A 27712-nucleotide genomic window follows, 5' to 3' on the forward strand; every position below is an offset into this window, starting at 1 on the left:
TAAAAAATCCTAAAAAAATGACCCTCACTTAATAAGGATAACATGCTGAAGTATTGTGAAATACATTAAGATTTTTTTATAGGCTTTATTATGGACAGATAAGTTGTGAGTGACTCTTGAAGGACCAGCACCACATTCTCTTGTACCACTGTTTGAAGAATTCATCTGGAAGTAAATTTTAGGGGATAACATTTGGGCTAAGCCCCGAATGTTTATAATGTCTGGCTCCGCCCCTGGTGATACCACGTAGGGTGAATTCGGGTAATCTGGGACATTTTTTGCAATTTTGACTTCTGCGATTTATTTCGATATCTATCTAACACATTAGATCAACACATTAGACTTTTCTGAAATCCCTAAGATGTTTTCTAACCACACCAGAAGAAAGAATGTTGATATTATACCCAGAGGAGACATGCCACACCTAACACTGGAGCTTAGGTGTCCCAGATTACCCGAATTCACCCTATAAATAATTTCATTTAATATGCCAACAGATGTAGTTATTTGGATTTGTTGTTTATAATTTTTTTGGATGGTTTAGGCAATGTCCTCGCTCGTTGTGTATCCGACTTGAATCCGTGACATGTTGCATAACAAATGCCCGATTTGGAGGTAGGCCTATACGAGTTTCCAGGTTAGCCTAACTTGGAGGCGGCAGACTGTTTAACAGTAGCTACGAGTGCGGAATATAATTATTTTGTTTTAGGCCTACTTATCAGCTGTTTTTATAAATAATCGCACTGCTATCGTGCCCAAGTTAAAAACAGACCACACTCTCAGTTTCACGGTAAATTTATGCAGAAACGAAAGTGAAAGTGAGGGCGTGATCAACTATATAAACTCTGACTCGTAAGTCATTTCCTATTTGTTCAGAAGGATCGCGATGGACGAATATTATCCCATCATTGTAGAGGGAGACTGGGGGCCTGAACACGCTAAAAGTGTGAAAAATAAACTTCAGATTTACTTCCAGAGTAAGAAGAAATCTCAAGGAGGAGACTGCGTCGTGCAATATAATGACGGAAGCCGATCCGCTACGATTCTGTTCAAAACACCGGACAGTAAGCGCTGAACACAAAAGCATATGTTGACAAACAGAGTTTTTGTTATCAAGATTTCCAGACACCTAAGGTAATTTCGGGATCAAATACAAAGTGCGACAAACTCTCGCGAAGTTAGCACTTATATAATCGGTGAATTTTAACGTTCAAATTGGTCTATCATAACCAACCAACAAGGCCAGCGGGCCAGTGGCAAAGTTGGACAAAGGTAAACATTATATACGTGACAAAACAATGCCAGGTTTTATTAAGGCTACATTAAGAAACAAGCCCTTAGAATAAATAAATACATAAAAAAATAATAATATGAAAACAATAAAAACAGTGATAACACTATTTTAATGCGTCCTTGTTACATGTAGTTACTATAATAATACTACATGTATTGTTTTAAATGTTGCAGCAATCACTGTAACAAGGACACCTTAAAATACATGTAAAATGTATGACACATTAAAATAAAGTGTGACAAAAACTATATTTTTGATACATATTAAAATAAATGCAATTTAATAAAAAATATATATACAAAAAAAATATGTAAGATAATAGTTTACATTTGTATGTTTACGTATTCATTTATTACTGCTCATACAGTGCCCCTTAATTATGTTTAGACGTCAAGGCCTTGTTAAATATTTATCATTTACATTTACATTTAATAATTTAGCAGATGCCTTTATCCAAAGCGACTTACAAAAGAGGGCAATAGAAGCAATCAAAAAATCAAAAGAGCAACAATATATAAGTATTGTGACAGGTCCCAGTTAGTCTAACACAGCACACATAGCGAGTTTTTAAAAAATAATAAATAAAAATAATAAAAAGTAGATAGAAATAAGATAGAATAGATAGAGGTAGTGTTAGAGGGCCAAGTTATTATTGTTATTTTTTTTTCATAATAGTTAAAAAGAAAACAAGCAGATAGAATAGAAATAGAATAGAGAGTTCCAGTGTTAGAGGGTCAAGTGTACAAGAGATGTGTCTTTATATCTAAAGGTGAAGTGTGTAATTTCAAGATCAAATCATGAATTATTATTAATTAATTTCTTTACTAATTGATGCGGCATATTAAGCTGGGACAGGAGCAAGCATTTTAACATACAAAATCAAATTTTTTTTCTCACCATTTGGTGAATCTCATAAGAACAGCACCCAATTTTTTGTATAAATTGTCTGTATTAAATTACTTTAAACAATATATCAATTACTTGCACGTAACTCATCATTTAATCATATAATATGTAATATATTTAAATTTAATTTTGTAACAGATGCATATTGATATAGGTGAAATATATTGTGGGGAAAAATGCATAGATTTTTAAAGGAGCTTCCTCATTTCGTCTGTTTATGTCAGCTCTTCTTTTAAGAAACCACTTGTAGCTTCTCTCTGTTGTATCTCTCTCCTGAAATCACAGAACAGTTATTATCAAATTTGTTTACCAAGCAATAGCCTACCGGTTTAAGGTTTATCTTAATTTATGATGTCAACGATTATGTAGAGGCCACACTTTTATGGAAGGCAGATGGGGCCAAATGTCTTTAAACAGAACATGTGAAATTTGACCGTGTCAACATGCACAGTTAATGCGGTGAATTTGTGTTTCTTTTGTATGTGTAGCACATTCTCGCTGTGTTAAAGGGATAGTTCACCCAAAAATTAAAATTTGATGTTTATCTGTTTATCGGGCGCGGGAAGTTGCTTTCGGTTGGGGGTGCAAGTCACCTACATCTTGGATGCCCTGGGGGTAAGCAGATAAACATCAACTTTTCATTTTTGGGTGAACTATCCCTTTAAGGCATCAGTTATCGCTGTGTTTCTTTGGTACGTGTAAAGACGCACAGTTTTGCCTCCTTAAGACAATGAATTTGAACATGTCTCTCAACTCAACTTTTAAAAGCAAATATACCTCTAGATTTACCCACACAATAATTCTTTCTTTAGTTCACTGCGGCATAGCTTTACTGTGTTAGAGTAAATTAACTAATATTACAGTGTAAGTTAAGACTTTTCTACCTGATCGTTGAACTAAACAACTACAAAGGCCATGACAAATGATGACATAAGACTGACATCACATGTACCAATGCATTATCCCTCATGAACAAATAGAACATCTGATGTTTGCATACTTGAATACCAGTTTACCATTTAAGACGTCCTTCATTAATAAACGTGATGTCTGATTTATATACCAATGTAAAATCGTCACATATCCAGATATAGTCCCAAATACAGTAATTTCATTGGCTGCTGTGTATGTTGTCGCATTAACATGGACAAACAGTGCATGTTGACACGATCAAATTTCATGTGTTCCATTTAAATAAATAAATCCGGGATAAATAAATCAGCCTTTCAGACAAATTACGAAGAAAACCTTTTCAAAACTATAAATACAAAACCCTCTTCTGTACATAAAGTTGTTAAAAAGCCCAAACTTTCATAAAGAAGAACTCAATCTAGAGTTACCTCTGCTAAAAAATATATAAAGTATAAACTATAAAGTAAATATTTGAAAGAAATACATTTAGAAGTTACGTGATAAGAAAAACTTGGTGTATTATTTATGTGATTTTGGCGAATAAATTTACCTGTAAGCAGTACAAACAACCGCGAGAGACATGTTTTGCTGCTTCTCTCTGTTGTTCACATGTTTCCATGGCAACTCTGGTCTCTGCAAGCGACTCAAATGTTCAAATCCCATTCTTTAAAACACTTAAAAGTCATGCAGCATAAACATACATAAACATCAAGAATTACAATAAATTTTGCAGAAATAATTTAAAGTCGCAGTTATGTACTTGTGCAGACTCTGCAATTAACTGATAAAACAATACCTGTCACTCATGTCAAAGCATTTCCAAACATGTGGGACATACTAGAAGAATTTTGAGCTCATAGGCCAATGTCACATCATTGTTAATCATCACATTATAATCACATCCGCTAATATCACGTAACATGATATACAGTATAGCTTACTGTGATGTTTTCTAAGTTGTGTGATGTATCTGACTAAGTGTGATTGTTTGTGTTTAAGTCCAAGATAGCGTGCTCTCAAAGGCAGAACACATTATTACCACTGACAATCAGAAAATCAAGTTGAAAGTGTACAAACCCAGTGATGCAGAGGAACAGGCAGACAGCGCTGGACAACAAGTGAGTAGACTTGTTACAAAATGCAGAATTAGGACCACAATGCTTTTACAATCAAACCTCAGATGAGTGGCTCTGTAAATCAAACCCTTTAGATTGCATGAAGTCACTATAAATGAACAGAATGGTCTATCACAGGGGTGTCCAAACTCGGTCCTGGAGGGCCAGTGTCCAGAAGAGTTTAGCTCCAACCCCAATTAAACACACCTGAACCAGATAATCAAGCTCTTACTAGGCATACTAGACACTTAAAGGCAGGTGTGTTGAGGCAAGTTGGAGCTAAACTCTGCAGGACACCGGCCCTCCAGGACCGAGTTTGGGCACCCCTGGTCTATCATAAGAATATTAATTCAGTTTTATGGTTGCGATATATTTGTATTTTAGAGTTTCTCTAAGAAGATGGTTGTCATTTCTCCATAATGTTGAAAAGGCTGGAGTAGAGAGACCAGTTAACTAAACCTACTTGTTTAGTTCTCCATTTACATAATTGTAAATGCTTTACGTTTGTTTTATTTCAGACAGAGCAGGCATGTGGATATCAGGAACCACGTAAGTAAATCATCTGGACTTTGGTCTCTGGCTGCTTACGTATATGTAATTTTTATTGGTTACGTTTTTGTAATGTTATTGCGGAAGTACTAATTAACATTCATTTTTGATGGTAAATATATAAGTTATGTACAGGGATGTGCAGAGAGTTCCTCAGGGGCAGGGGCTCAGATGAAAAATAGGGGCAGTGTAAAATTTATTCAGCAAGGATTTGTTAAATTTATAGATACAGTGATAGTAAAGATTGATATTGTTAGAAAACATCTCTATTTTGAATAAATGCTGTTCTTTTTATCTTTTTATTTATCAATGAACCCCAAAAAAGTATCACAGGTTCCAAAAATAAATAAATAAATAAATAAATAAATAAATACAAATTTAAATAAAAAAAGCACCACAACTGTTTTCAACATAATATATCAGCATATTAGAATGATTTCTGAAGGATCATGCACAGAAGACTGGAGTAATGATGCTGAAAATTCAGCTTTGCATCACAGAAATAAATGATATTTTAAAGTATATGAAAATAGAAAAACATCCTTTTAAATTGTACTAATATTTCACAATATTACAGTTTTTTTCTGTATTTTTGATCAAATAAATACAGGCTTGATGAGCATAAGACACTTCCATAATTCTGCATAATTATCAAAAATAGTAATATAATAAAGTCCTTTCCCGTCACCATTTCGCCAGCCAAATTCTGCATAATTATCCAAAATAGTAATATAATAAAGTCCTTTCCCGTCACCATTTCGCCAGCCAAATTCTGCATAATTATCCAAAATAGTAATATAATAAAGTCCTTTCCCGTCACCATTTCGCCAGGCCTATTATGTTCCTTCACATAATAGGCTTGTAGGTGGCACTTGGGCTTCATTAACCATGATAGTTTCATGAAATAGTGAACGTGTGTATCATATAGTGAATTGATTACTGATTACCATTATTGCGACCTTTGGTGCTGCAAGTATTTGTGCAGTGCGTTTGTAGTCATTTAGCATCCATTTTGTCAGCGATGTAATTTGATTTATAAAATGAGACAAACCGCATATCCAGATCGCTCCACAAATGTAAGCTTGTCTGTCCCATGCCATTTTCAAACAATTTATGAATAAGAATGGGAAATGACCACTCCACTTCACATTATTGTCCAATAAAATTTGAACTTCTTGTGCCAGATCATGATTGGTTGGTGTATTATACATGACGAATGGGCATTGATCAAGTATTGATCAAGAATTAAGTAATATTCTAAAATATGTAATATATGGATTTTTAATTAAATCGACTCACTAGCTTTGATTATTGAGGGAAAAAAGTTTAAAATATTGTTGTTGTTGTTTTTTTTTCTTATGTCAACCCACTCACTGAAAGAACCATATATGGCTTGAGAGCCTATGGTTTCCGAACAGACTGTGGAATATTAGTCAGTCAAGCGTTATGTTGTTAATAATTGATACAAAATATTATTTTGTTTGTTATCTGTAGCTGACACTGCTAGCTGACTTTATACAAAAAAATATTTAGCATTGAGATTGAATAAAATATGTGTCACTTTTATTTTTCCTAAAGCTCAAAGTGCCCTGCAGACTGATGTGGATGTGAAGAAGCCTCAAGAGTCAAGTGCTGTGGTCCTGGAGAACCTTCCAGATGATATTAAACAAGAAGTTTTGACTCTTTTGGTAGAGATCATAAGCAGTCTTTCTGAAAATGACTTTAGCATGGAATTAATACCAGAATTAAGAAAAGCAGTTGTGACTTTTAAAAATCCTAGTGGTAAGTTATCCTATAAAATATACATGTATATATTTTTTATCATAATTTAAACATATTTTACTTAGTCATTTTTTAATTTAAATTAAATTAATTTAGTTTAATCTTGATAACATAACACTTGGGGTTTACGTGATGGTCTTTTTTGGACTGGAGAAAGTATTGTATTTAAGTTTGTATGGCTGAAAATTATTATTATTTCTTTTTTTTTAACATGATACCTTTAATATTTTGCTTGTATATATAGTTGTATGTTGTTATTATGGCTTGATTAAATGTGTTTGGCACTTTCAGTAAAATTTAATTTTGTAAAAAAAAAAATGTAACTTCACAGCTGCAGAAAAGTTCCTTGAGGACAGCAGGACACATGAAAAATTCAAGAAGAATAATCTGAGGGCCCGTGCACTGGAGAGAAGCACATGTGTGCGGGTGGAGGATCTTCCAGCTGAGGCTACCAAGATGCTGCTGGAACTGTATTTTGAGAAATGGGGCGGTCCAGTAGAGGAAGTTATCACAATTCCATCAGAACAAGCAGCCATAATTATTTTTAAGGAGGAAGAAGGTAAATACATTTGCAGTTGCTGATATTCTTTGCTATTACAGTTAAGACTAGACTAAGTAAAACTTGTCAACATCCAACCCTCTACATTGCGAGTAAATCACTCGCATATGCGACTAAATCTTACTCTGGGCGACTAAATGATGTCTAATATTAGCCAATTGCTAATAAATTCTCAGATTTTACTCGCCAGTGTGAGTTGGAGGCTAAGTATAAGTTTAGCTCAGATATATTTTCTCTCGCCGAACACTCTCTGACTGAGCGCTTCAGAGTTTCACTCTCCGCCAAGCGATCTGTGCTGTTTTTCAGTTCATCTGGATGTGCAGCGCACCTGTATTTAACGTACCGTAAACTCTAGTGTGAAGCGCACGCCTCGCCGTCGCTTTGTTTCATTCAATTGCCAAGGTGTTCGTAGAGGGCTGACATCAGTGCATTGATTCACTATGCTGACATATTGCTTTCTTTTCAGCCAAAGAGAGAGTTTTTAAGCAAGAGAATAACATCTGTGATGTTCCAGTCAAGATATATCCCTACTTCAAATCACTTGAAACTGTCTTATATGGTGGCAAAAGACCACATTTGAAGCTGGCTGAACCCATTACAGTCAGTGTACATCCTGCCATCAGGGAGTTCAAAGTGGAGAGTGATGTTAAGGAATTAGTGAAAGATCAGGTTTTCATAGATTTGGATGCCCCTAAAGGGGTGTTGACATTGGCAGGAATGACCCATGAGATAATTGGATTGAAATCAATAATGGAGAAAATTTTAGAGAGAGCAACAAAACAAATTGAGAGAGAGAAGAACAGTGTGACAGAGTACATGGAGATTTCTCCTGCCATGTACTCCCTGCTTGAACAAGATGGCCTGAAAAGTGCTGTTTCTCCAGACCTGCACATTGACTACAACAAAAACTTTAACAGATTAGATTTATCAGGTCTTCATACAGAAATTCTCATTTTCAAGAACTGGGTCCTTGAGAAGAATATAAATATGAAACAGAAGCACCTACAGATTAACTGTTCAATCCTGGAGTTCCTGAGATCAATGGATTGTAATGAAATGTCCATAGATCTCTTCATATCTCATGGAATAACTGCTGTCTACACAATCGAAAATGGAGATGTTGTTGTGGTTGGAAGTACAGAAAGAGCACTTGCTGAGGCAGAGAAGAGGGTGAATACAGTTCTCACAACCAAAGACCTCACTGTAGAAGATCAGGGTGTCCTTCAAATGCCAGCGTGGCAGGATCTCAAAAAGCAATTGCACGAATTGTTCAATACTTCCAAAAAGACATCTGTGATTATACATTTATCTAAACAGAAAGACAAAGTAATGGTGACTGGATTCAGAGAACCGGTGATGGAGGTCAGTGAGAACTTAGGATGTTTCATTGAGAAACACACTAGAATTGAAGAAACGGTTCGTGTCAAATCACATGCCGCGGTTGAATTCATAAAAGTCCGAAAATCACAAGACTGCCAGCATTTTATTAAGTCTGATGAGGTGAAAGTCCGTTTTGATTCAAAGAGACCCTGGATCAAACTGTCTGGACAGCGTACATTTGTTCAGCCAGCTATGACTCTGCTTAAAAGGTTGGCAGATGCTCTCTACACAGACACACTGATAATTAAAAAGGCAGGAGCAAAGAAGTACTTCATGGAGCAGGGTAAAATGATGCTTTTAATGCTGTTGAAGGAAAAAAGATTTGTGGTGGTTCTTCAAGAAGATGATTTGCTGGAAGAGGAGGAAGATGCATTTACTGAAGGTAGTTTTGAAGATATTGGTCAGGTCTCTTGTGAGGTTCAGATGCCAGGTGGAGTAACTGTTACTGTCAGGAAGGTGGATATTTGCAAGATCAATGTTGATGCTGTGGTCAATGCTGCTAATGAAGATCTGAAGCACATTGGTGGTGTAGCTTTAGCACTTCTCCAATCTGCTGGACCAAGTCTGCAGCAAACCTGTGACCAACACACAAAAGCAAATGGGGCTCTGAAGCCTGGAGAAGCTATCATCACTGATGCTGGTCGTCTTCCCTGTAAATATGTAGTGCACGCTGTTGGACCTCGCTTCAACGATTCAGACAGACGCACCACTGTTCAATGCCTAAAACGTGCTGTGAGGGAAAGTCTGAACCAGGCGTCAAGCAGAAACTGCTCCTCTATTGCAATTCCAGTTATTAGCTCAGGGGTATTTGGTTGTCCTCTTGATCTTTGCACTGAATCGATAGCTAAGGAGGTGTGTGAGTACATCAAATATCATAACCACAGAGGCTCCAATAGCACATTAACTGAAATTCACTTGGTTGACAATAATGGCAGTACTGTGAATGCCATGACTCAAGCTGTCAGAAAGGAGTTTGCTGCTTATAACCCCAAAATGACTTTCCCTTATCAAGCCAAACCCCATGGGCATAGTGGCTATGGACAAGGCTATCGTTTAAATAGTCGTGGAAACTATGGTCAAATAGACCAAGATTTTGAAGTTGTCAAAGTTCGTGGTAATAGAGACTTTGAAGACGAAGCACACTGGAGAAGAGAAACTTCCAGCTATGGTGGCAGACCAGATATATCTGAAGGATTGAGTGTTCTTAAGACCAAAACTACACAAGAGGGACTAAAAATCATTCTGAGCAAAGGGAACATCCAGGATGCGAGTGTAAGTGAATCTAAGATTACTTGTTATTATAGAAACATAAAGATAGTTATTTACAGTGGGTACGGAAAGTATTCAGACCCCCTTCAATTTTTCACTCTTTGTTATATTGCAGCCATTTGCTAAAATCTATTTATTGACTGAATGCCAGTAAAAAGAATCCTAAAAACCTTAATACAAGAAATATCTACCAGAGAAACAACCCTTCTTATGATATTACACTTGAAAAATTCCTCTCCCTTTACAAGTGTATCATTTGTTTCTTCTGCAGGCCGATGTCATTGTAAACACTATATCGGAGGACTTGGACCTCAGTAAAGGTGCCGTCTCAAAAGCACTCCTACAGACTGCTGGTCATCAGCTCCAGTCAGAAATCACCAGAGCTGCTCACTCAAACAATGTGAATTATGGTGAAATGGTCATCACAGATGGTTATAAACTGAAATGTTCCAAGGTCCTCCATGTTGTTTGCCCATTTTGGCATGGTGGACAAAACTCAGCAGATAAGGTGAGACATACATTTAATCAACCTCAATCAAATGTATCCTTGTTTTTCGATTAATAATTTTTGTTGAATTTAAATTGGATAATGCAAATGTGTCCCATATGTAACATATTTAGATGGTACTTTCTTAAAAGATAATAGATAGATAATAGATGTATTTATCTATATTTTAAAAGGTACTCATTCAGATCATTAGAGATTGTCTGAGAACAGCAGAAACGCAAGGAATGGCTTCAATCTCCTTCCCAGCAATTGGGACTGGGAATCTTGGCTTTCCTAAAGATTTGGTGGCCAGAATCATGCTGACAGAAGTCCAGAAATTTAATTTCACAAACCTTCAAGAGGTAACTGTGATTGTACACCCTTCTGACAAGGAGAGTATAGAGGTGAGTGAAAGAAATTTTGATTGAATTTAGATATTCTACCATATTTGCTCATGTTAATGTTATCTTGTATATTTCTGTGCTTTATCTATTAGTGCTTTACTAGCATCTTTAGACATGGGATTCAGGGTCCCATCATAAAAGGAGCACATCGACATCTCATGCCTAAAATGAATCTTTTTGCCAAATCAGCTCAGACCTCTGGTAAAACTTTCTTATCTGAAGTCCATTACACTCATTTTTTTTCTGTTTACAGAAAGCATATTGAACATTATTATGAATATATTATTTTCTTATAATTAGGGGTCATTGGCAAAGTCTCCTCTCCCTCTCTTGGGGTGCACACTATGCAGCTGGATCAGGTGACTCTGGAGGTTTCATCAGGAGACATAACTAAAGAAAAAACTGATGCCATTGTCAACTCCTCAAATCAGACATTTTCACTGAAAGCAGGTCAATACAACTTTACATACATGATTACTTATTTTGGTTCCATTTAAAATTTATTTCACATTCAAAGAGAATTACAGTACAATGTAAGTGCACTTTTTATTTGTAATCTAGGAGTATCCAAGGCCATTTTAGATGCTGCTGGAGTGCAAGTTGAACAAGAATGTTTACAGATGGGTTTGTATACTTTCAAATTAGCCATTTATTCTAATTTATACTGAAACAGAGATCTATTAAGCTTAAGATGCTATAGGTATACATGTTTTTCCAATAGTGGGATCATCAACTATACAGCAAACAGAGATTGTGACCTCATCCGGGCAGCTTCCATGTGGAAACATCATCCATGTTATTGGACGCAATAGTCCATCTGACATCAAGGATGTTGTTTTGTCTGTTCTGAAGTTATGTGAGTCACGGAAGATTACTTCTGTTGCCTTCCCAGCTCTTGGCACTGGTAAGATGCTTTGTGCATTCTTACTTTTCTACACCTAGTGGTTGCAGTATATTGATGATGTATTTGTTTATTTATTTGTACTTTTTTGGGGGTAAATATGTCTCTAAACCTTTTAGGTCAGGGAGGTGCAAATCCAGCGGATGTTGCAGATGCAATGGTTGATGCAGTTGTCGACTTTGTAAAGAAAAAGAAACCGGTGCATGTAAGGCTTTTGAAGTTTCTTATATTCCAGACAAACATGGTGGCAGACTTCCACCAAAGCATGATCAGAAGAACTGGTGAGAAAGTAGAGGAGGAAAAAGGTCTGCTTACCAAAATTAAAGGTCAGTAAATAAATACAATGCTCTTTTCATCTTTTCATGTGAATAAGTTTAATAAACAATAATTGATCCCTCTTTTATTTCTATTAAACCTGTAGACTTCTTCTCGTTGGGAAATTCAGACTCTCCTGCAAATGAAGAGTTTGTAGTTGTTGGTGAAGAAATTGAGCCAGCGGTGTTTCAGCTGTGTGGGGAGACACCAGAGGACTTGAGTGAAGGCAAGGACATGATCAACAGCATGATATTACGGGAGCATGTGACTATCCCATTCCATGATCCAGCCATTACTCATTTCACCAAGGAGGATGGAGAAACGCTGAACGCCATGCAGAGGGAGCTCACAGTCAGTGTCCGGCTTGAGAAGAAAGGCCGAGACTCTGTCATCACACTGGAGGGTCTGACAAGAGACGTTCACACTGCAGAGAGTCGTATTCGGGACATGATCAGAAAGGTGGAAAGGAATGAAAACCGAAGGCGTGAGGCTTTTTTCATTAGCAGTGTGGTTCAGTGGCAATATCAGGAAAATGGCCGGAGCATCAAAAACTTTGATATATTGACCAATTATGACCTGGAACAGGCCTTTCAGAAGAAACAGCCTTCAGTGAAAATCAAGATTAATAATGTTGAATATGAAGCCGATTTAGTTCGCAAAGTGGCCACAAAAGGGAGTCTAAGGATTGAGCTGAACAGAGTAGATCTGGAAGGTGAGATGATTTTAGTAATAAAAAACAGAAAAATTAGTCATTAGCTGGATAAAATTGTCTGTTTGAAGGCCATCAAAGATTACTTTGGGGTCATATTTTTGTCCACAGTTGCAGCTCAAAGATCTTTGCCTTCAGACTGGGAGGACATGAAAGGACAGTCGGTTGTTCTTGTAAAACTCACAGCAGGCTCAAAAAAATATGCAGAAGTGGAGAAAGAGTTCACAAGCACCGGACTATCCAGTAACAGTATCATTACAGTAAGACCATACTGAGAGGGAGGAGCAATGTGTATTTAATAGTTTTAAAAAGTTCTGTTGTCTAAATTTAGTACAATGGTGTAATACTGTTTTGTTAATTGTTATTTGTCTGTAGATTGAAAGAGTCCAAAACAGTGCACTTTGGAGAAACTACATGATCAAAAAGGAGGAACTGGAAGACAAAAACAAACACACGAAAAATGAAAAGCGTCTCTTCCACGGCACTGGCCCTGATAAGACAGATCAGATCAACAATCACGGCTTCAATCGCAGCTTCGCTGGCATGCATGGTATCAGTCAAATTCAGTATAAACTTTATTTGTGCTTGTATCCATTTGTCTTTTAAATCAATAATGTATTACTCTTATTCTGTTTTTAGGAACCATGTATGGGAATGGTTCATATTTTGCTGTGGACCCAAAATACTCAGCCCAAGGCTACTCTAAACCTGATATCAACGGACACAAACGCATGTACTTCGCCAGGGTGCTTGTTGGAGATTTCACTCAAGGAAAACAAGGCCTTCCTGTTCCCCCTGCGAAGAGCTCCAATAGTGCTGATCTCTATAACAGTGTGACTGACAACATGAACAACCCAACCATGTTTGTGATCTTCAACGATGTACAGGCTTACCCAGAATACCTAATCACTTTCCAGTAATTATTATGAGATCTCAATTTCTGTCAGTTAGTGTTTTTGTTGCTATTTTGATGAAGCTGAAAACAATATAAAATGTTTACAAGCAGGAATTACAGAAAATGATAGAATAATCTTTGCTGTGTAAATAAAAAAAAATTAATATGAGAGAACCGTAAACCTCCTACTTTTGTGGTTTAATCTTACGGTTCTCTTCTAACCTTATAGGGTTAATCAGCAACAGTTTATTTTTATCCTGCTAATTTAACATATTGAGTAAAAGCCTACTAAAGAAAATGGGTTCAAGCTGAGCATTTCTGTTTTACAGTGGAGTGAAAGACCACTGTAAGACCACATCTGATTAAAATGAAATTAAGTAACATTAAATTTAGCAAAAGTCTTGACTGAAATACCATTTAGCACATAAAGCATTCTTTGAAACCTACTTTAATCATTTCAAATAAACCTCATTTAATGTTACTAATTACACTGCATCACATAATGTTGCAGTTAACTGCTAGAATGACATTTTTTGAGATTTGTGTTTATGTGAACAGTAAATATACTTTTTTGTTCTTAAAATTTTAGCTCAGAGACATCCATGTTTCAGAATACACTGGATACAAAAATATATGTTTAAATGTTACATTGGTTTATAAATGTTACATCTTGTTTATTGAATTCATGAATTGTTGCCCTGACACGAGGAAAATTCTGCCATGACTGTGCTAACCAAATCATTAATTTACTTGCTCTAAATGCGTGTGTCCTAGAAAGAGCATAGTATGATTAAATATCTATATTTGTTGCTTCACAGTGACGGGGCTCAGTAACAAATATTCATCAGGAAAAGCCACTCGCTTAATTACGCTGCATGTTCATGCAGGGCTTTTCTTTTTTGTGTGCAGAGGCCCTTTGCTGGAGATGAAGTAAATAGTGTTGCAGACAACACTTAAGAATCCATTATTTATTAGAGAGCAAATCTGCGGTCCTAATAGAAATGATTTGAATGCGCTTGAAAATTCAGTGATGATGCATACAAGGCATAGTAATAAAAACATTCAAGACTTTACTGAAAACATTTGCCCACCCCTAGCGCTGCCCCTGATCTCCACTATACTGCAGTGGTGATTTGCTTTAATAGTCGAACCTTCTTCTCTTTGTTTATGGATTTAATATATGTAGCCAAACAAAGATGAATGACATGAAACAGACTTGTCCTGCAAAGAGTATGGGTGTTCATCCCAACGTTTAGTTGAAAGACAGGCTAAGTGCACTTTGTTGGCCTCATGACATGATGACAGAGACTCAAAGTGTACGATAAGAGACCTGCAGGTAGGCTTAGTTGAAGGTAGGCCAGTCAGACGAATTAAAGGTCTATCATAACTTACAGGTTTCAAACCTGATTATACGCACGCTGTCTTTCTTGGTGTTACCAGACTGATCAAATTCAAAGTAGTAACCAGCCGTATTATATTGGAAGACCAGACACTTCACTGGTAATAGAAAATCACATCAGAAACATTCAGCCTTCACATTTCTTTACCCATGCGAGAAGTTCAGATGTTGGAGGGCATCAGGATGGAGAGCTTAGTTGTTTTTTTTATTTTTTATTTTTTATTTGCATTTGCACTTGATAGTGTGCTTTATTGTTGGTATTTGAAACATCTGACTACTGGTTTCAGCTTTCTTCCTTCTTTTAAAGGTGTCTGTCTCCCCAGAGGAAATAAATAAAGCAGACGTCATGCTTTTTCAATTTGTCATAAAATTTCAGTTACTTTATTGAGAGACAGCCATGACTTTTAATGTACATCTTTTCTAGTGTGGGGTCCACTGTTGGCATACTTTGCTTTAGTTTTTTGAATGTGTAAGACCTGAAATGATCTCCCCATGAAACCAAACCTCAGGAAGTTGAACAAAACAGATGCCATGCAACAAAATAATAAAAATAATCTGGAGAAGATATGATATATATCTGTTGTTTTTCCCTTCAGGTTTAGTATCGTTCTAAAGGTCTCCGTGCGATTGGTAAAATAGTCTCAATTTCACAGCAGTCACTTATATTATGAAAAAGATTGAAAACATTTGAAGAATTCTGCTCTGCTGCTGAGGGTTGTGTCCTCCTCAGGGTCTCTGGTGAGAATGTTTTCCCTTCTCCAGCCAGGTATGGCCCTTGGGTCACGAGATCCTAACAAACCAAAAGGTCTTAAATCTTAGATTGTAAGATTTATTTGTTCTGGTCTGGATATAAAAGTGAAATGAAAAAACATCTCGGGATCCTGTAACCAGAAAACCCTCACAAAGTGTCTGTGAGTCTCCGGAGCTCTGCGCTAGAACTCTCACATACTGCTGTGTGTTTCCCTGCTCTCAGTTGTGCATTTCTTTTTATTTTCAAATGTGTAATTGTGTTAAACACATTGTACTCATACAACTCCCTTTATAGTTGTTTGTTCTACTACATGTGCACACAGACTAGTTGAGTTTATTCTTTAAAACACGATTGCTTTGCTGTTGGTGTTGTTTGAAATAGTTAGGTAAAAGGTTGCATGTCATGCCATGTGGCTACAATGTGATTCACAATTGCATTGTCCTATCTGAATTGACTTCTAATTGTTTAATTGTGTAATTGGCATGATGCATTCTTACCTGCAAATAAAATGTTATATTTGATTTGTTATGAACTCTCATGAAATCATTATGACTAGTAGATCATGTCTACCTCAGATCTACCTGTCATGCCTCAAATTTATGGCCAGGATAGATCAAACTGGATGAATGGAGCAGTAGGCACTTCATCAGTGATCTTTTGATTTCTGTCTATCACTGATTTAGCAAGTTGTATGGAAAATGACTAAGGCTGGAACACACTAGGGGATTTAAACCCGATTTTAAGCCCGATTTGCACCCCTGAACGACCAGGGGGCATGGCCTGATTCCAAGCTTATCGCAAACAATTTTTTTTTGTCCAAAAATCCTCTGTTGTGTGGTGTCATTACAATTATTTAACTGCTCCCGATCGAGATTACTTTTTATCAAAAGCAAGCAGTAGGCGGCAGATAGAAGGCCCTATCATACACCTGGTGCAATGCGACACCAAGCACGATGCAAGTGTTTTTTTAGTTTCAGCCCGACGCAGTTATCATTTTCATGTCCAGCGCCACGTTGTTTAAATAGCAAATGCACTTGCACCTTGCACTCTGTTTGCCCATGGATGTGCTGGTCTGAAAATGAGGTGTGTTCAGGTGCATTGTTGGCGCGTTGCTATTTTGAGGCAACTGAAAACGACTGTGCCATTGACTAACTAAAACCTCGTCTGAAGTCAATGGCACAGCATTTTTGTTATTTACTTCAAAGTTGTGTTAGTAATAAATGCCTATAAGCGGGTACCCAATGCACGTACACTGCTTATTACACACACAGGGACATGCAACAGCACACAAACATGCCAAATATTAAAAATGAAAGGATTACAAAGTAAAAGATTATTATTGTGTACATAAATATAAAAATGCCTACATGTCATAATGTATAGTCATTGCATGTATCAGAATGACCTATTTGTTGTAATGACTTTGGTGGAATCCGGCTTGTCCCATAGATGGTCTTCTTCTTCTTCTTATGTCTTTCCGGCAGCGTAGACGCTACTGGGCGTATTACTGCCCTCCACAGGTCAAAGTTTGAACTAAATTCTTATTTACAGTCCTGTATTATGCAAGAACTGAAGAACTGCCTCAGAGATCAGTTTATGCTTATCACTGTGTCCAAACAACGAAGTAACAGAAAACACTTCAACTCCAAGTTCTGCCAATTTATCAAAAAGTGATTTTCTTTCTATATTATTCTTCCTATATTCCAAGAAAACATGCCCTACAGTTTCCATATTCCCACATTCACATAATCCAGAAATATGCTTTCCTACTATATACAAAAAGTAGTTTAACCCACAGTGCCCCAACCTCAATCTACACAGTTTAACTGAGTCCCTACGGGATGGACAAGTGCAAAAACATATTTTCCTAACTTTAGGTTGAATAGAAAAATAATGTCTACCCTTGATTTCCTTTTCCCATCCTTCTCTTCCTAAGCTCTCCTTCGCTATATAATCTGCCTGCTCATTCCCTATCATCCCAGCATGCCCAGACACCCAACAGAAAGTGATATTGCAAGCAAACCCAACTCTAAAAAACACACTCAAGATGTCATTTACAATATCAGGTCGAACTTTAGATTTTCCTGCTCTTAAAAGTTTCCAGAGCTGCTGCAGAGTCAGAACAGATAAAAACTTCTCTCGGTCTGGCTTCTTCAATCCACCATAAAGCCCATAAAATTGCCATTAACTCAGCAGTAAGAACAGAGCTTCCATTCGAAATACGTCGAACAATTTTCAACCCTAGTTTCTCCACATACACCCCAGACCCAGCCCTCCCATTAAATGGATCTCTAGACCCATCTGTAAAAATTATTATACTACTCTGATTAATTGAATTAAGATATACCACTATTCTTGGTATCACCTTCATCTTATCTTTTTCCTGAAGAAAAGCAAACTCAATTTTCAACTCAGGCATCACCCAATATGGCATAGGTAACCATCCTATATGCTCTGCAATACCTCCCTGTTCCAATCCCATGTTCCTAGCCCACTGATTTACATTTAAAAAAATATATATTATATTTCCTACTTCCAACAAACTCTTGCAACAGACACCTTGCTGGATACGTATAATTACATCCACTAAGTTTTACCCAGTACTGTAGTCCTAATTTAAGACGCCTTAACCATAAGGGCATTCATAGATGGTCTTTTCTCTCGTTTGAACCTCACGCACTAGCAGATTTCAGTTTTCTGGAGAAGCATTCAGTCTTTGCTCTTGCAAATTCTGCCATGTAAATAGCGAATAAATTAAGCGAACATTGCAGAAGCGCAGGTAAAAGACCTACACGCATTATACCTTCGCCCACGCCATCTGATTCCATCATTGGGCCAGTTGGGTGGTTCTTATAAAAGTGCAAATGGCAGCCTGTTGAAGTTGGTCAATTGAAACAAATGTGTTGCTATTAAGTCTGTTAATAAGCTGAGAATGCAGTAGAGTGCAGAAATGTCTGAGGCCCCGTCCACACGGAGACACGTTTAGCTGTATACGTAAAAATGTTGTATCATATCGGCGTTTCGTCCAGACGGATCCGGCCTGAGTTGGCAGGTAACCATTTAAATTTGTACCTTGCAATGTTTTATAACGAGACTTTTATTAGTTGTAATCTTTTGTTGAATACATCACTGCCTGTAACAACTAAAATAAACCTCTGTTAATATGTCTGTGGGCATAATATTTTTTTGTAACTGAATCACATAATTTTTAAAGTGCACAGCCATTTCTAAATTGAATGTGCGAGGCTTCTAGTATCTTTCTTAAGGAGGTCAACGAACTGAAATTAATGTAGTTTCAGTTTCAGGTTGCTCTGTTGTAACCTTACAGTACATAAATACCTGTCATTCTGTGATCTATAACATAGATCAGTGGTTGAGGTGACACAGGCTAAACTAACCTGAATCAAAATTCCCAGTTTCAGGCCACACACACTCCCTTATGTCTGGGATATGTATGGATATTCATGTATGTCTCGCCCACAAAATCAAAAAATCACAGAAACTCAAAGTCTCATAACACCGGAACCCCTGGAACTTTACCACACTACTAGACTGATCTGAACATGAGAATATGGTTAAAAATAACCTTAATATTTACTTTTAAAGAGAAGACTATATCCTGCAAGGTTCTGTTCAAATAACAATAAGTACAGTAATAATCAAGTACAGAAAATTGTTATTTAAGATATTTAGTGGTAGCATCTAATTGTTATATATAAATGATATCAATCCGTATGTAAATTTACTGACATAGTCACCATTGATAAGCTACTACTAAATATATTATAGAAACATATTGTCAGACTCTGATCCGTGTTTTGTGTGTGTTTTGCTCCTCATGTGCCGTCCTTGCCTTTATTTGGTCCTTCCTGTTCCTGTCCTCATTGTGTGTATTCGTCTTCAGCTGTGTTTTGATTAATTAGTTCATTTGCTCCCAGGTGTGTCCCATTGGTGTCTGTGTATTTAAAGTGTTCTCAGTTCCTAGTTCTCGGTCTGCTGTTAAGTGTCATTTTGGTTTGCCTGATGTCTCCCGTCCTGTGATCCCCAGTGTGCCTTCATTAAAACCTTTTTGATTTACTTTATTCCTCGTCTCCTCGCTTGTTCCTGCGCTCCCAGTGTGTGTGTGTGTGTGACAGAACAGCAGACCATAAACAGTAAGCGGCGCTCTTTCTCCCATGTTTTGTTTTCTTTTATTTATCCCTGTTTGTTCCCCGCGGTATGAGAACCGTCCTGCTGTCAAGCGTGCCGGCCGCGCCGTTGTCAAGTTCGGCCGACGTATAGGCCAGGAGTGACGTCCCCAGTTCCAGTGGATCCAGTTCCTTAGTCATGGCCAGGAGTGCCATTCCCAGTTACAGGGGATCTAGTTCCCCAGTTTCGGCCAGGAGTGCTGTTTCCAGTTCCAGTGGATCCAGTTCCCCAGTTCCGGTCAGAAGTGCCCTTCCCGAGTATAGCCCACGGAGGGCTCCTAATTCCCTGTCGAGCCCAGGGAGGGCTCCAGATCCTCAGTTAAGCCCAGGGAGGGCTCCAGCCCTCAGTTATGGCCCACGGAGGGCCTCGGAGCCCGAAATCTTCCCCAAGTATTTTTTTGGTGGGGGGGGCAGTAGGGCTCCAGCCATAGAGGCCAGGGCAGGGGCTGGGGCCGCGGCCTAGGAGGCTGCTTTGCCATGGCCGCCTGAGTCCCCTGGTCCACCATGGCGCCCCGAACTGCCAGATCCGCCATGGTGCCCTGAACTGCCAGATCCGTCATGGTGCCCAGAGCTGCAAGGGATCCCGGAACGGGCGTCGCCCTGGAGGCCTTCCGTCTGGTTACCCTACTCCTAGAGGCCTCCAGAGCGCCCACCCCCCCTCCCCATTGGATGTTGTACGGCACGGGACGCACCTTCCGGGAGGGGGGAGTTATGTCAGACTCTGGTCCGTGTTTTGTGTGTGTGTTTTGCTCCTCATGTGCCGTCCTTGCCCTTATTTGGTCCTTCCTGTTCCTGTCCTCATTGTGTGTATTCGTCTCCAGCTGTGTTTTGATTTAATTTGTTCATTTGCTCCCAGGTGTGTCCCATTGGTGTATGTGTATTTAAAGTGTTCCTAGTTCTCGATCTGCTGTTAAGTGTCATTTTGGTTTGCCTGATGTCTCCCGTCCTGTGATCCCCAGCGTGCCTTCATTAAAACCTTTTTGATTTACTTTATTCCTCGTCTCCTCGCTCGTTCCTGCGCTCCCAGTGTGTGTGTGACACATATTGTACAGCTGCTATGCAACGATTTGTATCGTGAAAAGCGCTATACAAATAAACTTGAATTTAATTGAAATGACATTTTATTTGATTTGAAAGTTTAGTGATTTGATAGTGGAGAAATGTATTTTTTATTTTTTTTTATGTACAACTTATCCTTCCCAAGTGAAAAAGACGTAGTATTAAATGTATTAAAAATATACTTGAAATTCAAGTAGTATGTTTCTAATACATTTGTATTCCCAACATGCTTATTTGAAGTGCAATAAAAATATATTGAATTGCATTTTAATATATTTCTAAAAAGTATACTAGAAATACTTTTGTATTAAATGGATTACTTTGGCGATGTTTTTTTGCAATTTCAACTTTTTGAAACATGAACATCTTTGGTGAATCCTCTTTCATCGGAGGGACAAATCTCTCAGATTTTTATTAAAGGGGTCATATGATGCGATTTCAAGTTTTCCTTTCTCTTTGGAGTGTTACAAGCTGTTCGTGACTGAAAAAGCACAATTTAAATGTATTTCTTTTTCACCTGGGTTAACGTGTGTAAATTAATGTCAAGTACAAAGAGTGACGAGTTGTAACAGGTTTGGTGGGTTGTAACACTATAAAAATAAAAACAATAAATAAGTATGAAAGACAGAATATGAGATAATAGATGACTTTAATTACAATTTTGTAGATTAATTTAATCAAATTACCTGTTTTTATGCAGTACCAACTAAAACTCCTTTATATTTGTACAGAGAAACTTGATGTTTGTTGTCTAAAGGGGGTGGTGATAGGGTAGAAATTCAAGTTTTTAAAAAAAATTTTTTTATAAAAAATAATTCCAAGGAAACATTCCAAATGACTCACTGAAATCCTGTCTAACAGGTCTTGGTGTTCAAAAGTAATCTGTGAGGGTGCGTCAGTGACACTTCTTCATAAACCTTAGTAGCCTATTCAGAGAGACAAAGTCGAGAGTTGTTTTAAAATACACCATGTTCCAATGCTTGGGGTGAGTACAATTTATTGTTTTAAAGAAAGAAATTAATACTTTTATTCATCAATTAAATAAATCATAATGAATACATAATTATAATTATGTATTCCACAGAATTATTAAGCAAGACAGTGGTTTTCAATAATAATAACAGTATCACTTAAACAGTTTCATATAAACATCTGATTTCAGCTAAATAATGTGTTTACTTTTGTCTTTTTGGAGCTGCTTTACAGCAGAAATATTTTCCTGTTTATAACTGTTAAGTTGCTTTGAAACAGCCTGTATTGTATAAAGTGCAAAATAAAAAAAGTGACTTGACTTGAATATAATAATCCCACCTGTGGGATTGCACAATTCTGTCATATCAACATCGATCAATGATTCGGTATTTCCCAAAACCATAATTCAAACAAACATCCGTAAACAGCATTGCAAGCCTGCATAGTTGGAACTACAGCTCTCAACCAGTGGCTAGAAGCATAGTTTATTTTTATTATGACATGTGTACTTGTGTAGATCATGACATACAGTATATGATAACCTGATACTACATCTGGGGTATCTGCAACCATAATGTCAACAGTAGGTCCTACAGTTCCGTACATTGCGGGGTGGTGGTGATGTAGCGCAAAAGCGCTTTTCGATTGAGTTCATGTTAGGTGAATTTGGAGGCCAAGGCATTAACAGAAATTCACCATCATGTTCCTCGAACCACTCCTCGATGATTCTGGTAGTGTGGCATGGCACATTATCCTGTTGGTAATGGCCATTGCCGGCAAGCAACACAGTTGCCATGAATAGGTGCACTTGGTCCGCAACGATGTTCAGATATCTGACAGCTAACAGGGATTGTGCTATTGGGATAGTGTGGCTAACTGCCACTTCTAATAATTTAATTTAATAATTTAATTTCTAATTTCACTTCTAAAGCACGCTACTCCCGACTGCTGTAAAGGGTCACCTGTGAGCACGCTCCCAAGCTCCCAAGTCAAGTGTTTAGTGAGTTTCCTCAGTTTGTGAGTCCTCTGCACTTTAAAGCTTAGTCTAAAATCTATGTTTATGGTAAGTGTACATGCTAAGCCCTTTGCACACTTTTCTAAAAACCCTTATGGTAAGGGTGACGTGATGCTAGCCTTGTTCCCTTTCTCTGAGTTGGCTCAGGCCCCGGTTCTCACCTTGGGCCCAACTCTGCTTATGTATCCTTTATGACACCTCTTTAGGAAGTGTGTTTGCTACCAAACTCCTGGAATATCTTGTAGATCCTCTAGCAGCTTGTTTAAGAGCGGAAGGTAGCCCCCTGGGTGACAGGCCAAGATATGGGTTTAGGTGACTACCTTGATATTTGGCCATATCCCCTTGAAGGAATCTCATTGGTTCTGATTCCAAGCCTTTGAGCTCTGCCTTGGGCTCAGGCTTCCTCGAGTTAGCCCCTAACTGATAAGTTAATTGTGGCATACAGCTGAGGCCTTTGACCGTAGGGGATAATGTCACTGACAGCCGTTGAGGCATCCTAAGGGCAAGTCCCTTGGCTTTGGTTAAGATGATACTTAGTGCTCGCCTTGGTTCTTGGCATGAACTCCCCTCAGCATGGTAACGTGGGTATACCATTCCCCATAGCGACCGCTAAAGAACGCAGTTTGAAGTTCCCCTGGAAGGGAACGTCTCAGGTTACGTATGTAACCATGGTTCCCTGAGAAGGGAACAAGACACTGCGTACTCTCTTTTCGCCATGTCTCAGACGTAAGCTTCAGACAAAGAAGCGGATGACGTGTTCTCTCAGCGCACTTTTATACTGTGGTCGTGCTGGTAGTGACGTCATAGGCTGTCCCCAGCCAATGTTTTTGTCGTGTTTAGATGTATGCTTCAGACACCGGTCACGCCGGCGGCGTTCTCCATAGCGACCGCTAGAGGACACAGTGTCTCGTTCCCTTCTCAGGGAACCATGGTTAAATACGTACCCTGAGACATTCTTTCTGGTCCTCGAATCTGATTGGCTGAGAGGAGTGTGATATTCTAGTGATATCGGACCTCTAACTGTTTCACCATTTGTATCACTCTCACTATTTCACTGCGTCATGGCGGATGCCCAAATCCACTATCATTTTATAAATAATACTGTTTTTGTGTCACAGAATGTAGTTTTAAAGTCCTCATGAAATCAAAATGTACTTTATTTACTTAGCGCACATTGCTAGCCTTGAAGTTAACCCACTGAAAAAATTTGTTTGAATTGGTAATCTTTAATCAAAATCTGAACATTTGCTTCCACTCTAGAATGGCATTCCTTTTCAGATGATGTCAGTTTGATGACTCTGGGCAGAACATCCTTAATCACGACCTGCCAACCGTTAGGTTGCTATGAGTGAGAGACAGAGAGGAGGAGCGCTAAAATAAAACCCGCCCTCTATTCAATATTCCATTTCAGTTAGAAATACGTCATTACGCTGAAATAAAGTCAGCAGCAACTTCTGGTTCACGTGGACTTTAAGAGTTTTTTAGACTTCAGATATGCGGTTTGTTAAATAAAGATAACGTCTATTTGAAAACTTGCTTCAGCATTTTCGGAGATGTGAGCTCCAGGGACTCAGCAGCCGTTCAGTGCTCATGAACCTGCTGAGAGCAGCCTTACCTCGGCCAGAACTTCTGGAATTTGCCGCTGGCTCTGATGTCTCTGCAGTGGTTAAACATTAAATATAATTTGTTTTGGGCAAATTCTCATCACGTTATTATGGAAGAATATTCAGAACCATTTTCAGAAGGAATTGCAAATTGTAATTTCTATTGCATTTTCCATATGTGGATGCATAAATTGTGACATAATCCAAACGCAATTGCAAATCTTGCATTACCGTTTGCGTTTTCACTTTCGCGAATGCACAGTGACTGACAAATTTCAAATGAAAAAGCCATTTGCAACTGTATTTCCCATGTCTTACGAGTTATGAGCCTGTCATATTTAAATAACAATATTAATTACCACGTCTGCTTTTTCACTCTCTCTGCGTTGCGCATGTATTCTACATAGGACTATACTTTGAGGCGTGTTTGTATTGGGAGGTGACGTCACTCACAGAAGACCGTGCCGAATGATTTGAACAATGGAGGTAATCGGTAAAGGCTCTGTTAAAGGCAGCTGTCAATCGTTCATGCGTGTGTGAATAAATAATTTTATAGGGTTATTTCTCAAATTTGTGGGGGTTTATTCAATTTCACTGCATCTAATATGTTTTTAAATGCAATCTGTGTGTTTGGCGCTTCAGCTCTTTTTATTTGTTCATAATCGTTTATGCAATTTACAAAATTATATTTGATTTATATGTTACTTTAGACGTTATGCACTTTCTAAAGTGCACTTTTCTTTTTTTAAATAGACAGTTGTTATTTCATTGCATTGAAATGCGTTTAATGCGCTGTATTATTTTGCTCATTGCGCCTTCCTGTGGCCTCAGGACACTAGCCAAAATTTAATCTGCATATAAAACATAAGAAAGGAGATAATGTTTGGCTGTTTATATATTACCTCTCAGATAGGTCCTTCAAGGTATCTTGGAGAGGCGAGGTGTCCAAGTCACAACATCTAACTACTGGGGTGCCTCAGGACTCAGTTCTTGAACCACTTCTCTTTTCTGTCTACATGACATCACTAGGTTCTGTCATTCAGAAACATGGCTTTTCATATCACTGCTATGCTGATGACACTAACTCAACCTTGCCAAGACAGATCTGCTTGTGGTTCAGGTGGTGCAGTTGTGGTGCAGTTGTATCAGGCGCTGCCACCTTGGAACGAGCAGTGGTGGGCTGGAGGAACTGTCAGCAGGGTCCGCCACTTGGAGAAGGACGGCTACGAGCTTCGCTGCCTCAGAGGGAACATCAGCAGGCTACGCCGCTTCGGGAAGGCCAGAATCGAGCCTTGTTGCCTCAGAGGGAACATCAGCGTGCTCCGCCGCTTCAGGAACCTTGTGCGTGGGCACCGCTGTTTCGGAGGGAACATCAGCGGGCTCCGCCACGTCAGGAAGGCCAGAGGCGATTTCTGCCGCCTTGGAGGGAGTGCCAGCGGGCTTCGCCACCTCGGGAGCCTTGTCAGCGGACACCGCCGCCTCGCGAGCTCTGTGAGTGGACTCCGCCGCCTCGGGAGCTCTGTGAGTGGACACAGCCGCCTCAGCAACCTTGTGAGCGGACACCGCCGCCTCGGGAGTTCTGTGAGTGGACACCGCCGCCTCGGGCGCTCTGTGAGCGGACTCCGCCGTCTCGGGAGCTCTGTGAGCAGACTCCACCACCTCGGGAGATTAGTGAGCGGACACAGCTGCTTCGGGAGCTTTGTGAGCGGACACCGCCGCTTCGGGAGATTTGTGAGCGGACACCGCCACCTCGGGAGCCTTGTGAGCGGACTCCGCCGTCTCGGGGAGCTCTGTGAGCGGACTCCGCTGCCTCTGGAGCCTTGTGAGTGGACACCGCCACTCCACCCTGAAGGATGAGCCTCTCAAGTACAGAGCCCGATTGACATATTTCTCCAATGACTCCTCGGGGTGCCAGTAAGGCATAAGGGACTTGAAGGGCTCGGCTTGACCTCCCCAGAAAAAGACCATGAGGCAGGTCTTCTCCGTAGCCGACCGGCGAGCCACTCCAACGAAGTCCCTGGTGTAATCCTCAATGCACCGGTCTCCCTGGCGAATGTTGAGGAACTTCCCTGCTGGACCCATGTTTGCTGGCTTATTCTGTCACGGTGCGGTAAGGGAACACACTGTGTAAACAGGGGTCTGGGTCCAAATGCAGGTTTATTTGCAAAACAAAAACAGACTAAGCAAAACAGAAACAGATCAAACAAGATCTGAAAAACAACTCAAACAAGAACAGGACTGGGACACAAATACGGCAATAGAAGGTGCTTGCATCAACCAAAACCTTCAACAAATAATTAATAAGACAGACAGAGTAGCTGGAGGGTGGTGTATAAATAGTTCATGACAATGGGGAACAGCTGAGGGTGTAATAAGTGAAAGGTGTGTGGAGTTTGGGGAATGGAGTCCGGGAGGATGGGAGGTGGCGACCTCTGGTGATGAGAGGGAGAAACCAAGGCCCCGGACTCATGACAATATCACTTGCGTATCATTGCTCATCTGTTGATTTTGATTGCTTCCATTTTCCTCATTTGTAAGTCGCTTTGGATAAAAGCGTCTGCTAAATGACTAATATATATATGTTGTTTGTCTTAATAAATTTGGTAAATTACATACAAAATGCAATGGTTAAATTTAAACTTTTTTTCTATTGCTCTTTGTTTTAAAAGGGGTCATATGATGCGATTTCAAGTTTTCCTTTCACTTTGGAGTGTTACAAGCTGTTCGTGAATAGATAAGATCCCTGAAGTTGCAAAGACTAAAGTCTCAAAACCAAAGAGATATTCTTTATCAAAGTTAAGACTCTGCCACACCCCCCTAAAACGGCTCGTTCTAACACGCCCCCACATATCTAGGTCACTATGTGGGAATATTTGCATAATGCGTCCAAATGTGCACGCAAAGAAAGAAGGCGTGGTTTCAGTAACCACAGTTAGTGTTCAAGCAGCCATGTCAGGGAGACTCTGTGTGTTTCTAGATGAAAGCAAAAGCACTTTATTTGGCCTTCCGAAAGTAGATGCATTTAGGAATCTTTAAGATCACTTACAACAGAACAGCAATGCATTTTATGGACGACCGTTTCATGAACCTAGGAGAGGAGGTAATTCTGACTTTGCTATGACAATCTGGCGCTTCTGAATCAGCGACTGTAAGTATGTTTTGTTACTAGTTTAAGTATTTGCTATTGACTGTTCAAATGCGGAGTTTTGCGCATCGTGTGTGTGTGTGTGTGTGTGTGTGTGTGTGTG

General features: G+C 38.9%; 2 protein-coding genes across 2 annotated transcripts; both read left to right on the forward strand.

The window, feature by feature from the left end:
* The first annotated feature begins 837 nt into the window (after nucleotides 1-837).
* Nucleotides 838-7823, forward strand: LOC107677960 (poly [ADP-ribose] polymerase 14-like). Its single transcript, XM_016473039.1, has 7 exons — nucleotides 838-1064; nucleotides 4112-4230; nucleotides 4746-4776; nucleotides 6355-6558; nucleotides 6890-7117; nucleotides 7584-7750; nucleotides 7815-7823. Exons 1-7 carry the CDS (start codon nucleotides 887-889, stop codon nucleotides 7821-7823), a joined length of 936 nt encoding a protein of 311 aa, XP_016328525.1. The 5' UTR covers nucleotides 838-886.
* On the forward strand, nucleotides 7754-16143 carry LOC107678013 (poly [ADP-ribose] polymerase 14-like). The gene is made up of 12 exons (XM_016473109.1): nucleotides 7754-9769; nucleotides 10038-10274; nucleotides 10448-10657; nucleotides 10750-10858; nucleotides 10958-11107; nucleotides 11219-11281; nucleotides 11379-11561; nucleotides 11678-11884; nucleotides 11980-12585; nucleotides 12694-12842; nucleotides 12958-13132; nucleotides 13222-16143. Exons 1-12 carry the CDS (start codon nucleotides 7835-7837, stop codon nucleotides 13500-13502), a joined length of 4305 nt encoding a protein of 1434 aa, XP_016328595.1. The 5' UTR covers nucleotides 7754-7834; the 3' UTR covers nucleotides 13503-16143.
* The last annotated feature ends 11569 nt before the right edge of the window (nucleotides 16144-27712 follow it).

The sequence above is a fragment of the Sinocyclocheilus anshuiensis genome, unplaced genomic scaffold (genome assembly GCF_001515605.1).
Source record: "Sinocyclocheilus anshuiensis isolate Anshui unplaced genomic scaffold, SAMN03320099.WGS_v1.1 scaffold260, whole genome shotgun sequence".
In the NCBI taxonomy this organism is placed as follows: Eukaryota; Metazoa; Chordata; class Actinopteri; order Cypriniformes; family Cyprinidae; genus Sinocyclocheilus; species Sinocyclocheilus anshuiensis.

Bases quoted from the DNA above. Each gene is read 5' to 3' on its own strand.
- LOC107677960 (XM_016473039.1), top strand. From the start codon at position 887: ATGGACGAATATTATCCCATCATTGTAGAGGGAGACTGGGGGCCTGAA. The intron at 1,065-4,111 runs GTAAGCGCTGAA...TTTGTGTTTAAG, and splicing joins TCTGTTCAAAACACCGGACA to TCCAAGATAGCGTGCTCTCA. The intron at 7,118-7,583 runs GTAAATACATTT...CTTTCTTTTCAG, and splicing joins TATTTTTAAGGAGGAAGAAG to CCAAAGAGAGAGTTTTTAAG.
- LOC107678013 (XM_016473109.1), top strand. From the start codon at position 7,835: ATGACCCATGAGATAATTGGATTGAAATCAATAATGGAGAAAATTTTA. The intron at 11,562-11,677 runs GTAAGATGCTTT...TAAACCTTTTAG, and splicing joins CTTCCCAGCTCTTGGCACTG to GTCAGGGAGGTGCAAATCCA. The intron at 13,133-13,221 runs GTATCAGTCAAA...TTCTGTTTTTAG, and splicing joins CAGCTTCGCTGGCATGCATG to GAACCATGTATGGGAATGGT.